The 14,857-nt window shown below is 39.0% G+C and overlaps 1 protein-coding gene across 1 annotated transcript in view; it reads right to left on the bottom strand.

The window, feature by feature from the left end:
• DTNBP1 (dystrobrevin binding protein 1) overlaps positions 1–14,238 on the bottom strand; it is a 74,246-nt gene extending 60,008 nt beyond the window's left edge. Inside the window, exons 1-5 of the mRNA XM_054813978.1 lie at positions 14,055–14,238; positions 10,456–10,506; positions 7,765–7,815; positions 6,896–6,956; positions 2,742–2,874 (exon numbers count right to left, since the gene is read on the bottom strand). Coding sequence (XP_054669953.1) covers positions 2,742–2,874; positions 6,896–6,956; positions 7,765–7,815; positions 10,456–10,506; positions 14,055–14,110 — 352 coding nt within the window. The 5' untranslated portion in view covers positions 14,111–14,238. The remainder of the gene's footprint in view (positions 1–2,741; positions 2,875–6,895; positions 6,957–7,764; positions 7,816–10,455; positions 10,507–14,054) is intronic.
• Positions 14,239–14,857: the final 619 nt, after the last annotated feature.

The following is a 14,857-nucleotide window of genomic DNA, read 5'->3' as shown; positions in this document are numbered from 1 at the left end:
TTCATGGCCAGCCTTTCTGAAACCAGTATCTAGTTGATGTTTAATATTTGATGTTTAAAAAAAGTGAAAATTGGATTTGGATCAAGGTTTGTGTGCATTGATTTGCTGAAATCGAAACAGATATTTGAGCAAAATGCCTCTGCTCAAACATGAAGCATATATCATATTACGACATGTCAGATATCGACAAGCAGATATTTTCTACATCATCTCAAATAAAAATGCATTAAATGATGATTCAGATTCTGGACTTTGAAAGGGCAGTAACTGTCCTTTTCACTTTCACATCAGAGTAATTTTTTCTTCAAAGTTTTCAACAGTAGCTGCAAGATGTCGCATAATACAATAAATTTATCAAATGAAGACACACTTTTTACTTGAAGTGAGAGATGACTGACAATGTGAGTACCTAAATTAAAGGACTTTATTTACAAAAGTGCTAATGAAAATGCACCTTGTAATACACAGCAAAACCTGAAGAATCTGTACATGACTCATATCAATTTTAAGTAGGTCACTAAAAAGGCTCATTTCCATTATCTGAAATTTCTTTCATCAAAAGCAGCCTGGGTTCCCTATCTACTTTCAAAATGAAAGCATTAATTGATTTATTAGAAACATATCATGTCTCAACACAGTACTATTACTTTTCTGAAGTGAAGAAGATTAGCCAAATTACATCTTGGATGCACAACCCAGGACACGATAGTTTATAATTCTATATTCACATATTTTTTAACTGAATGTTTCACTCATGTTTAAAATTCACAGACACAGTATTAGTCTTCTCTTGGAAAAGTGAATACAATTTACATTTATAAAAAGCAGATAGTTCAGAGTTATAAAAACTAAAAACAGTGAGCAGAATATCACAGCAAATTTCTGGTAAATCACTTCCAGAAGTGTAGATACTGAATTTGGTATAAATTATACCTTTCTCTTCAAATAGAGTCTATAACACTTGTCAGAAAAAAAAACAATTCGAAAAAACTCAGAGTGGTTAGGAGGAACTAATAAAAACCTCTAGGTAAATTACTTGAAATCTGACACATGAGGTGAGGCTAGAAGATTTGGTTCAAATCTCACCACCTTAGCAGTAGACTTCAAAATTCATTAGGTTCCCAAAGCAGACTGGCTAACACTTCCTTAAATCCTGCTTGTGCAGTAGCAAAAATATTCTAGACACTGAGCCTTTTTCAAGTAATTCTACAATCAGGGTGAGATTAATTCTGGTTCATAAAACTCTAACATTAGGAATGGGAAGGTAACCCCAATTCATCAGGATTTATAGCATTTGCAGTTATGAACTATAAAGACAATTCCATTAGGTTTTTATTACATTGTTTATCTCTGGTCTACCAGTGGACTGCATCGCTTTGTGCATGATGGTATTAAAATCAATATTTAAATAAATCATTATTTCAATTGGTATTTCCTTAGAAAATAATTGAGCTTTTCAAAAAGCCAACATTAAATGGTTACCACACATGATAAAGCCTTACTAAACAAGGTGGTATAAGAAAGTTGTAATAAAAAATGAAATATATTCCTTGGTGCAGAAAGAAATAGCAAAGTTATTACCAGCCTACCTAGGAAAAACTGATCTGTGCATATCCAATGACCATAGAAGGAGAAATTAGCCTTTGAACACAGAAAAGAACTCTCCTTTTCTTCACATCAGATGCCAGCACACAAATCCTGCCCACCACACAAAAAACAAGAGCTGCAGTTACATGAAGAATTTCTGCATGCTTCCCAGCTGGTGTAAGAATAGTGCAGGCAGAGGCCCCGGGGAACTTCGCTGCTAAAATTCATGCACTGACAGCACTTTTTCAAAACTTTAATTTGATGCAAGTTGAACAGATTTTCATGGATGCAGCAAGAGGCCTACTGTTGACAGAAAGGCTTGCTACTTGTCAGTCGCTGTGTCCCCATTTCAAGGCTCAGTAACACTAGAGTTTTTCAGAGACTAAGAGGCCAGAACATTTTTTCCTAATTTCGTTTTGAACAGTGGATCAACTGTTCTGTATGGAAGGTTTCCAGTAGTACACTAAAGCATTTACCTTTTCATCTTTTAAATTAAATAGACAGGTTGACATTCTGTAAAGTTCTAGAAATTGGAACCCATGTAACAAACATGAGGTATTTGGTAACCTTAATGTGCAGCTTTGCTAGTTTCACCCAGCTGGATATCACTTCAGAATAGCTTAACCATGTATACTAAATTGAACTGCAAAAGCTAGCTTTGGAACCAACAATCACTCTGAACAAAAAGATTCTGCCTTGAAAGTATCCCAAGCCAGGTAAATTCCTCCCTCTGCCCCAAAATGATGACTTAAAACAAATTATTATATAAAATGACAGATTCAACCCAACATACAAGTGTTCACGCTACTTACAAACCTTTATGAATTTAAAAAGACTTCAAGAGTAATAATTTTCAACTGGTCGCATCAAGGTATGCAGTTGCCATACAGTTTGGGTTTTTGTTGTTTGATTTTTTTTTTTTTTTTTCTTCAAATAATGACATATACAGTATTTTAACTGCTGGGAAAGCAACTGCTACTAATTTTGCTCTTTTACAAAATCAGTTTGTTTAAGAACTACTTTTTTTTTTTATAATAGAAAGGATGTGTTTGGGAAGCAAAATTAAATTTTATAATTGCAAAGTTCACAACAGCTGAACTTCAGTCTAATTGTCTGTACTGACTTAAATGCTTGTTATATCTATAAAACCTTACCTAGGCTTGCTGTGAGGCATTCCAGATCTGCTAAAAACCCAGGTATTTGTTGGAGCTGATCCTGTAGTTCCATCAGACTGTTCCTTTTCTTCTCCCAGTGTGCAGAAAGCATCACAACTTCACTATCCACCAGCTGAAACAAACAGGTTCTTTACTTTACTTGTAAATTTACATACCTATTTACAAGCATCTTGACTAATTTTTAGAATTCATGCATCTGCAAGCATAAGGTCAGCATAGCAACCTTATAGCACTGCCACTTGTTCTCGAGTAAATATACAACATGCTCAAGAAAGCCCTGGTAGTATGAAATATTTATATCAAAATGCATTGATCAAAACAAGGTAAAAAGTTATTTTTCAATACACTAATCAAGGCAAGAAATATTTTATGGATTTTATTAACTGTAAATAACATGCATCTGGAATTCTGACAGCAGTGCTGCACTGGTACGTGATAACAACATTGCAGTGATGCTGTGTAAGGCTTACTTAGATCAATAACTTAGTTTAATGTTGCTAGTCATAACAATTTAATTAATAAAACCAAATTAACTTGACACCATTTTCCCATCTAATATCACTGTAGAAAAGAGAAGATGTTTGATTTAGAAGAAACACCAGTTCCAGAACTAGTTTCATTATCAGAAATTACAAGTCTGTGACACACTATCTTTGTGACATCAAAATCAAATGAGAATACTGAAATAGCTGTCCATCTTAACAATAAAACTGGAAATTCTGCACATCAAAATACTCTAGAAAATTAAATAAAAAGGATGATATTTTTTAAAACGTTGCCTTTATAACAGTCCTGCTCTTCTGCTCTTGTGATAAAGATTTGCAACTACTGCAGTTAAGTTTATGAACACACTTCTGCATTAGTTCAATTTTTGCTGTTCTTTGGTTCTTCCTAACTTTTATTATACAACAGTATAACGAGAAGAAGAAGATACACTGTTTAAAGATTTTATTTATATAGGTCAGATTCTATGAAAAAAGCAAAATCAAGAGATCCTAAGAAATGTTTCCCTTATATATGATGCTTGAGATGATTCAATTCTAGTTTCCCTGCTCTTAGTTCCATTACCCATTCCTCCTCTTGCGCACAACTGCAGCCCAAGGCTGTATCTGCCTTCTGAATTCCTCAGTTTTTGCAGAATTTAGTTGCAGAAACTGAAAAAGTCTGAGCAGTGGGCAAAGGAAGTTCTCAAAGATTTACAATTCTACCCACTTCAGAGAGACTCTTTTAGAAGAATGCCAACTTCTCCCATTTACAAATCCCTCCAACTGTCCATTCCTGTCAAAAAGCTATCTTAATTTACCAGACAAGGTGTGACACCTTATTCAAAAGCTCAGTGAGTAATGAAACATTTAAGACGACTAACACCTTTATTTAAATAAAGCCAAGTCTATTTTTGAGAATACATTATTTATATCAGTTAAACAGTAAAACAAACAAAAAAATACATCGGAAGATGGGGGCAAACACCAGAAAAACATTTCAGCCCAGAGATAATTAAATGCAGCTAAAATTACAAGCATCTAAACCCAGTATTTTTAGGACAATATTGTAGATAGAATTGGTAGTTAGCATCTATAATTTAACATGATAGGACTGTAGGCAGCAACTAAAGCTTGAAATTGTCACATTTCTTTCTCTATTCCACATTTATAAACTACTCATGCTGTCTTATCCATCCACTACTGGCCAGTACCAGACACAGAATACTGGACAAGTGGACCTTTAGGTCTGATATAGTACAGTCAATCGTGTGTGCTTACACAATTCTTATTTTACTGAACCCTGTATTTGCTACTTTTATAAAAAACACCCCCCCCCCCCCAAACAATACATATTTTGGATTATCCCAAAAGTAAACATCTGAATTTCATGGGAAATTTCAAAGACTTTTTGGAAGTTTTTCATTCTAGTTTTCCCAAGCAGCCATAATATGTGAAGACTAAGGTTACATTGGGTTTATATATATGAAACCTCACATCATTTTCAGAACTACAATTTTTAAAGCAAACTATTGTAAGCATTACAAAACTGGAAGCAAGTCATTTAAGAGGTCTTCTAAAAAAAAAAATCATCATGAACAGTAAAGCACACAAAGCTGGTAGAGAGAACTTCATCTCTAATAAAGGAAGGTTTTCACTGGAATGGGTGGAAAAGGTGGGTCATACTATTAGGCAGGAGAAAGAAGAACATAAGATAGTATCTTTCTTACCCTAAATACACTTCTTCAAAATATATTAAGCAGTGTGGCTTTTATCCATTGGAACAAGATACAAAGAAGACTCAGGGAAATCAGAAGAGTCAGGGAGGATGCAGCCAGCCAAAGTGAAGGTTTCAAGCCAGGACAGAGAACCCCATAGCCTGGTCCTGCTCTGCACCACGGCCACCCAGCTTACACTGTCTGCTCCTTAAACAGGGTTTGAAATGGAAAGTCTGGTGCGGACCTCCAGGAGAGCAGAGCAATGCATTGGTAGCACTTACTGGAAGTTTTCTTTCCCTTCATTCCAGAAATAAACCACACAACTTGTCACTTTACTTCCAGGGCTGGAAAACTGAACAAAATTAAGGAGAAAGCACAGACACTTCCTCAATCTTTTCAGTCAGACAATCAAATCTTGTCATTTTCTGTTCACTAGGAGAGGGTGACAAGCAGTGACAGTGTAACAGCCCTACCCTGATACTAAACACCAAGTCTCAACCCCAAATATATTCAATACTTTCCCAGGCCCCCCTAGTGCTTTTAAAGAGCTACAGCAGTAACATGCAACAGCATTTTTGCAACTGTTTACATTGCATCACATTATTTAATGTTTGTATTACATTATTATTTACATTACTATTTGTTGTATACATTGCCATTTATTTGCAACGTTAAGGTATCTTAAGCAGTCTCAAAATAATATTCCCAACTAACTTAAAATCTTTCAAATAATGGCAGAAGAGTGTAAAACCTGACCACCATGAACTTCTGGATATGTCTTATTTTTACCATCACCTTCTTGTCATCCTCTGACAAAGTCGTATTTCTCAATATCCTTTTCTAACCTAACATCCCACAGAAAAACAGTAAGCTGATACAAATAATATTTTTTGCTTAACTGCAAGTAGTGATTGCAACTATCTGAACACAGGACAGAAGACAAGAAATTCTCGGTGTTGATATATCATTCGAAAAGTACTTTAAAAGCACTAGGAAATTATCACACTCAATGTTTGTTATAGTAATTGAAATACCAGAAAGTAAACAGGAGAATGAACTTCAGATAATTCTTGTTAGATGATACCTTGTGAGAAACATGGTCACAGAGAAATTTTTGCAATATATGTATTTAATACTTTAGGAACATTAATTGTAGGCTGAGTACTATCAAATCTTGAAAAGCTGTGAGAAACAAGAACTGATCCATTCCATCAGCTGTCTGTCAAATACCATATTAAAACCACAGTAAAAACCAATGCAACTCGGCATTTTTCCCCAAGCAGTAATACAGAGCATTACTTTTCCATAATACTGGTTGTTCTGGGTCCAGCTGGGATGGAGTTAACTTTCTTCATAGCAGTCAATATGGTGCTGTGTCTTGGATTTCTGACCAAAACAGTGTCAATAACACATCAATGTTTTGGATATTGCTGAATAGTGGTTGCACAGTGTCAAGGCTTTCCCTCTTCCCCACTCACCCCTGCTCCCCCTGCAGTGAGTAGGCAGGGGGCAGGCAAGAAGCTGGGAGGGGACATAGCCAGAACAGCTGACCATTGGCCGAAAGGATATTTCATACCATATAGCATCATGCTCAGCAATAAAATCTGGGGGCTTGGTCTTCCAAAGTAGCCATTGCTCTGAGACTGGCTGGGCATTGGTCTGCTTGTGGAAGGTTACGAGTAATGGCTTTTGCATCACTTATTTTTCCTCTGTCTTTCAATTATTAAACTGTCTTTATCTTGAACCATGAGTTTTCTCATTTTTGTTCTTCCTGTTCTCTCTTCTGTTCCACTGGTGGGGCAATGAACAAGACTGTGTGGGTGCTTACCTAGTGGTCAGGGTCAATCCAGTACATTGGTCCCAAAAATTTTAGTTCAAAATTATTTATACATTTTTAAATACTTTTAAGAGTGGCATTTCTATTTTTTCTTACCTCTCCAGCTTTTGCACAATCTTTGGCTCCTTTGTGAAGGGCAGCCCAAGCATCTTCATATCTGAAGAAAGATAAATAACTATTTTACCTGTATTTCCCTTACAAAGGAAGAAGACTTCATGGATGCCAGTGTGCTTACATTTACAGGGACCACCAGAAATAATAGTTTAAAAAGATGTACAGTTATCTTGGTAGAACAGTAAATACAAGAAAGAAATACACAGTAAGAAAAAATTTCTTTCAATGAAAAAGTGCTAGCTTACATTAAGACCCAGCAATGTTTAAAAGACTACACACAAAAGTCATAAGCACTACTTGGAACCCAATATCATTAAGAAAATGCAAAAAATTAACACCACTCCAAGCCTCCCCAAAAATAGATTTTTGTTGTTGTTGTTTTAAAAGATAAAAATACAAAGGAAATTTATAATGCAGAGAGCTTCTGTTACTCAGAAAAAACGTGATTAAATACACATGGAATACATTTTCTTTTCATGGCAAGGACAGGCATACTGTCTCTATTATAACAGAATGAAACCATATCAAATATGTAGAAGTTATAAAACATCAAATTAAAACCACAGGCTGGGCCTCAGTGCTGGTGTCCTTCATCCCTGTGCATTAGACCCTGAACTACAGTCATCTTTTAAATGTCACTTTTCCTCCAGAACTTCTGTTTCATTAACACGACAGGAATTAAGGATTGAGCAAGCTTTAAAACTTACTTATCATTTGGTAACCACTCCCACTCTACTCACTGTAGAACATCCAAAAAACCTAGTATCATTTTCTTCTCATTTTCTTAACCTAATAAAGTTATTTCTGAAATTATAGGAAGCAGACACTAACAAAGAAATGGAAGGTCATACCTGCTCAGTAATTCCAGTCCAGCAGAAAACTCTGGCAAACACTGAACAGTTCTATAAAACAAATTGTTAATATACAACTGGTGTTAATGAATAGAAGACTATTATAAAAATATGTGTGCACCTACATCTGCATTTGACAGATATGCTGAGCACAGAAATATTCCCTACTGTTCACTTTCACAAACATTTCATCAATTCCGGTTTAAAATGCGTTATACAGTGTATCTTACAAGAATATTCCAAAGCTAGGGTTGGGTTTTTTCCCCTTGTTATTTTATGGCAGCCCATTCTTACCTCTTTTTGACTATGTCCATTAAAAACAGCTTTTATGAGACAATTTCTTAGTACAGTTAACAAACACACAGGATGTCATTGTTTTAATTTAAAACAGTGAACAGAAACATTCTGAAAATAAGACTACAAGTTCTTTATGTCCCTCAATAAAGATACTGCACTTAAAGTATTCTACATTACAAAGGAGTACTAAGCTAAAGAACCTTTGCCTGTAATGAACTCCTATTGGATACATATACTTTCATTAACAACAGCTTGAAATATAAAGCCAACTCATAAGTTAAAGAAAATTAACAATGCTGCACTTTCAAGGACATATTATGTGAAGATCTTTATGTCATCAAAGATTTGTCTTGGGAGATTATCACAATAGACAGTTTTGCACTGTCATCCAAATAATTTGAATGGAAAAAAACCCAAATACCATAAATGAAACCTTTCTTTCCCTTAAATCAAGGGAAAAGTGATAGACTCAGTGAGGTGGGAAGGGACCTCAGGCAGTCTCTGATGCAACTTCCTGTTCAAAGCAGGACCAACTATGGGATCAGACTAGCTTGCTCAGGGCTTTGTCCAGTTGCAACTTGAAAACCTTGGAGAACAGAAACTTCACAGGCTCTGTGAGCAACCTGTTCCACTGCTTGATTGTCCCGGGGGAAAAGCTTTTCCTTACAGCCTTGTCCTGTCTGAACATCTCTTGTTTCAACTTACACCTATCGTCTCTCATGTTCCCACCACATACCAATGTCAAGACCCATGCTCCACCTCCTCACAGGTAATGATGGGTGGCTGTTAGGTCTCCCCATCTATTCGCCAGGCTGAACAAGCCCCAGTCTCAGCCTTTCCACATATACAGAGAGTTTCAACCCCAACCATCTTGGTGGCCTTCCACTAAACTTCCTCCAGGTTATCATTGTCTTTCTTACACTGGGGGCCCAAAACAGTAGCTAGATGTGGTCTAAGGAATGCGGGGGATAATCACCTCCCTCAACCCCATTGCCTGTAGTCCTGTTCATACAGCCCAGGAAGCTGTTGGCTTTTCTTGCTGCCAGGCACATTGCTAGCTCACGTTCAGCTTGCTGTCTGCCATGACCCCCAGGGTCTTCTCAGCAAAGCTGCTTCCCGGCTAGTCAGTCAGCCCCAGTCTGTGTTGTTGCAGGGTATACTTTCTTCCCAGGGAAAGACTTTGGATTTGTACCTCTTCAATTTCAATAAGTATCTCTTGGCCTATATGGTCCTATGGCCTTTCATGCACTGAGTTCCCCAAATTGATCTTCATCCACTACTGATCATCATTGACTCCCTGACCAAATGGTCAGTAACAAACTCCCATTGCGACCCATCCTTACTAGCCTCTCTTCTGATCCTGACCCACAAGCTCTCAGCCATCCTTACAATCAAACTAAGCTATATTTGTCCCAGAACTTTATCAGCAAAGCAGAAGTCCCCCCGGCATTCCCCTATTTGTGATGATCCAATGGGTTCGCTCAGTGCTTTTCTCAAAAAGCAATAGATTTTTACAGTACACCAGATGAACCAAAATATTACGGACTGGAAACATACAAAGAAGGCAGTTGCCTAAAATAGTTTTATTCAAACCTTCACTCAGTTTAGTTTCCAGGTCTTGTCAATACAACCAGTCTTATGTTAAAATACCTTTACATCCAAACCATCAAGCTTCAGAACTGAATACAGTTTATTTCAGATGCCTTATTTTTTGTTCAGGGCTTGTTTTAAAACTAATTCATGGCTACACACTGTGTTTTAGTAAATACATGCTTTACACTAAAGCACATGCTTTACACTAAAGCACATGCTTTACACTAAAGCACATCTGAGCTTATCTGAAGAAGCACTAAGCATCATTCACAGACATCACTTAGAGACGTTAAGTACCCTTTCCCTATAGTTTACACAGGTTGAAAGAACAATACACTAAAACGCAGAGGATAAAAAACCCCACCACAATTCTTAAGTCTTCTTGCAACAGAGATGAAGACAGATAATTGAAGTACTCCATTAGACATATATTTTCCACAATAAAAAACTGAATTACAATTTTAGTATATGAGATTCACAGAGATTGTAAACTACATTTCAGTGTACTGCAACATGAATCTTGTATAAAGTACTACAATAAAGTTGAATATTCACATAATTTAATTAGTCATTTATAAATTGATTGATAGCCATCACTAATTATTTAGGCCTATCAATCAAGGTTCTATTAAGCAAAGTATTTCCTCAATATTAGGTTTAAGCTTTTCTGTTATCAAAAGAATATTCTGTAAAATTATACGCAAATGTTTTTGTAACTGGCTCATATACATGAGCCACTTTCAAATTTTCTTAAAAAACCCATCCTAGATCAATGCTATATGTTAAGATGTTCAGAAGTACCTCTGCCTGCTTTTTTTTGCTTCTCTTGATTTGTCGCCCAAAGTCTTCAACCTATAAATCAAAACACAAAACCATCAGACATTTCCAACACCAAAAAAGAGAACAACTTGTCTGAACACATAGTGTGTTAATTCCAGTCTATTATAGTTAATTTCGTTTAATTTATTTCACAAATAAATCAAATTTCAGTTAGTTTTTGTGGAGACTGTCATATGAAATTATTTCCACCTACACTCCTTCTAAATAATGAGATTTTTCTACGATGCATCAAGCAATTGGGTAGAAAAAGTTTTATGGGAGCTATATATCCAAGTCATCCTGCTCTCGATACTGTTTCCTTAGCAGACAGGTATTAAAGATCTGTGTAGAAATAACCAATCCAATCCTGAAGAAAAACCTTTACAAGAAGGCATACGTGCCAAGGAAAAGCATGACAGTCACATAGAGATGTTTGTACTCGCTTGCTATAAGTCTGCCAAAATACAACTCGAACAAGCACAACTTTTCTTCTGCCAACTATTAGAATGTGCAGCAGCATCACCACAGTGTGCTGCTATGGAACATATCTGAGGTTTGTTTCACCCATGGCCAATTTCAAACTGACAAGTGTCTTGTTACTAAAACACAAAAAAAATCCCAAACAACAACAAATGACCCTCACACAGACCACACAACTCTTTTCCACTCTACTGTTTTTCAGTCACCCTGTATACGCTAGTCAAGTTGGCACGGCAGAGTGAGAACCAAAAGCCCTTGCTATTCTCTGACCACCAAGATGAGAGATGTTCTCAGCTTCTACGCCCTTCGGAGTCCCAGCTGTCCAGGACGGCAAGGGTCAGGAAGAAATACAGGATACACAGACATGAGCAAGATGGAAATGAGCCATGAGCTCCAAAGATATCCTCCAGACATGACACAGAGATAGGTAATCCTAAGCGACCCAGTGACTGAGAAACACCTCTAATATAAAGATATTCAGGCTGCTTCTAGGACAAGCCCAAACACTCTCAGTCTTGACCACCACCAGTTTCCAGGAACTCCAAAAAGAAACCTCAAAGCTCTACAGCAAAATAAGCTGTTAACAATTTGAGAAAAAACATGCTAAGGCAGGTCTCCGCTCCCTGTTCATAATAGTCAAGCCAAAGTAGCAACAACCACAGCACACCAAGAAAGAACGCTGGTGTGAAAAGCTCTGCAACTGGCCCTCTGTCACGTTCCCCAGTATTCACCCCAGCCTGCAACAGCAGCTCTCCTCTGCACACAGGGACTGAAGGAAATGCTGGGTCACAATTACCAGTTCTCTTACTAGAATATCTGCCAGGCAGTCAGAAGTAAAGGTTAAAGGATTTATCACTAGACTACACAATATCGGCTTCCTTGCAGCAGTGTTCTCTGTAGAAAGTGGAGGTAGTGAGCGCCACATCACTCAAGCTGGCAAACGCACACAAATTACTGCCTGAGCACAAACACAGCTCAATGTTCTGGGTTGGGTTTTTTTTCCCTTCTTTTCTCCTCCTGTAAAAGATTGGTTGCAGGTAAGTGGGTCAAAATCTAGATACCTCACAAGATGCACATAAGTAGACAGCAGACACAGCTGAGCAGATGAAAGGGGAATTCATTTCTTTGTACACAGAAATGTCTAATAACATGAAACCACTCTTTCTTTAGTTCACACAGTCCCAAATTTAATCTTTTTCAGTAGTACATAAACGTTCCCTTATTCCTTTGGAAGTGATATTCTTTTCTTAGAAGCCCTGGAAAAGCTTCTCCCTCCCAGTATTTCAAGAAATCCAACTGTTCCATTTTGCAAGCATTCACGTGTAGTTAACAAGCTGGCCATAACTGACCCAGCATTCCTGACATCAGAAATACTTTCTCTGGGTTTTGACCATTTTGAGATAAAGTCTTAATAGCATAAAATTACTTCTATTGCCACTTTGCTAGTGCAGGGAATGGGGTAACCCAGAACACTATGTCATTGTGGCTGTACTGCCTAGGAAGGGAAAGGGGGCAAAATGGAACAAGTCACCTTCTGGCCTGAATCCATGGGGAAACCACAAGGAAAAACCCAATGCTCTCCACAGCCTCTGTTACTATGGCTCTGAGACACAGGTTCCCAATGGCAACAAAGAATACTCTCTAGATAGAAAAAACAACTTAAGGGACACTTCAAGAAGGGTAGATTAATGGAGCTGCTAAAACACAAAGATGGACATCATGAAATCAGAGACTCTGTTCTCAAAACAGAACAAAACATTGCAATACAAGGAAGAAGGTAAATTAGAGTCTACATGGAAGCATATTGACTCCACTGCAGTAAAACATGGAGACACAGAATTAAATGACCATCAGATCCAGCATGCTATGACCTTTCTGTTGTTCTCTTCCATCATGCAAAAACTACCTTTTTCAAAAGATCCTTACATTGTATTGAGGCATCAAACCATGTAAGAAGTTCTAAAAATAACAGCAAAACACACAACAATAAAGCCATGCCTTAGTCTGTATTCTTAAGACATTTTCATATCCAATTGCTGTTTGTTAAGATGAGACAGATAACATATAAGCAATTTATCTGGTTGATTGGTAGCTTATTCTATCAATTTCTCTGGACCATCATACACTGGTGCAAATAAGTCATTATAAACTATTTATTTTAAGTTTCTGGAGTACACAGACATCCATCACTATATATAAATATTTGCCATAGAGGTATTATAAGGCAACCTCAACATTGCCTAAGACCACTCAGTTTTTAAAAGTAATTGATTACAACATGATACTCTCCTATGGCTCATTACGAACCAACAGTTTTGCAGCACAGGCATGACCTTGTTGTCCAACCATCCACTGACTTCCAGTAATGCTCATTTGGACCACCTGATTGTACTTAAACCAGCATTGGTATAGGGCTTATGTAAAAAAGCCCCACAATCTTGTGAGGCATTGTAGGAAGAGTATCTTTCTGCTTTTTAAAGTAAGCAAGGGGCTGCTCCTTCTGCTTATCCTGCACTGCTTCTCCCCAAGTGACAGTAACTCCTACTCCAAAGAAAAGCTTTTCACATGCCAAACAGAATATAGCGATGCTCTTTAAGCAATCGCATTAATATATAAAACCCTGAAGGTCAGTTACTTCATAAAAAATTGAAGCACGTTGCTTGACCCCGATCACATCTTCCTCACTGCCTCAAAACAGCTGCCTCTCTCTCATTCCCCTGACCGCAGCTGCCTCCCAAACACCCTCAACTCCCGCCTGCAGCTGCAGGCTTTCACGCAGCTGCCAGGGCTCGCTAACCCGCCATGAGCCGCTCAACCGAGGCGGGAAAAGCTGTGAGGGGTGAATGAGACCCAGGAGCTGCGGTCCCAGCTGGTCCTGGCACCGAGAGAGAACAACTCCGCCAGGCACCTACGGTGAGAGGAAAAGGCCCCGGGTGGGGGCCCCGCCTCCACAGTCTCCTCCTCCTCCTCTTCCTCACCCTCCTCCTCCTCCTCCCTTCCCCCCTCCCCCCGCCCCCGGGTCACCTGCTTCCTCCTCCCCGCCCGGCCGCGGGTCCTTCTCCCACTCCCCTCACCGTCGCCGGGCCGGGGGTGCTACCTACCCGGCAGTGAGGTCCTGCTGGACGCTCAGCAACCGTTCCCGCAGTGTCTCCAGCATCGTCCCGGCCTTCTCCGGCTGCGGAGGCCAGCGCCGGGCCGGAGAGGCGGGACGGGGCGAGGGGCGTAGCGGGGCTCAGTTCCCGCCTCTCCCTCAGCCCGCGGGCGGTGCCAGGCACGGCGCGCGCCTGCGACGGTTAATCACCGCCCTCGCGCTCAGCGGAAGGCCCGCCCTCTCGCTTCCGGCGAGGGCGTCGCGCGGGGTTGGTAGTGCGTAACGGCACAGGTCTTGTCGCAAAATCATGGGTGCGGCGGGGTTCCTCAGGAGGGTTTTCTTCCCTTGTCTTGTGTTCCCGGTGTTCGAGTAAAGCTGTTTAGAAGCGCGTCTGAAGTCCGGGCCGTTTCAAGCATAGGTTTTTGAGAAGCGACTTGGATCCTTGAAGCTGCAGCTAGAGGCTTTTTAAGTACCGCAGTAAGCTCCTTGGCAGGTTGGGACCCTCACCTTGATGGTTTTGACATCGGTGATAGTAGCGTAGGAGTGAACTCGGGGAATCGTGCTTTGCAACAAAAAAGTATGGAAAGCAAGGCCGCTGGGTCTCCCTGGGATTCCTGAGTTCTTGGAGAAAGGGATCTATTATAGCATTTCAAAGCCCTTGCAAAGTTGAGGTGTAAGTTTGTCTATGTGGCCCACCACTGGTTTTTTTTGGAGACTACCAGGCTTCTGTAGATATTGGTGATTCTCAAAAGGAAGGGGGGAAAGGACTGTTAGTTATTATAAATAGTAGATACTGCAGTGAAAAGTTTTAAT

Source organism: Grus americana, chromosome 2, assembly GCF_028858705.1.
Source record: "Grus americana isolate bGruAme1 chromosome 2, bGruAme1.mat, whole genome shotgun sequence".
NCBI classification, from domain to species: Eukaryota; Metazoa; Chordata; class Aves; order Gruiformes; family Gruidae; genus Grus; species Grus americana.
This window is presented reverse-complemented; position numbering and strand designations above follow the sequence as displayed.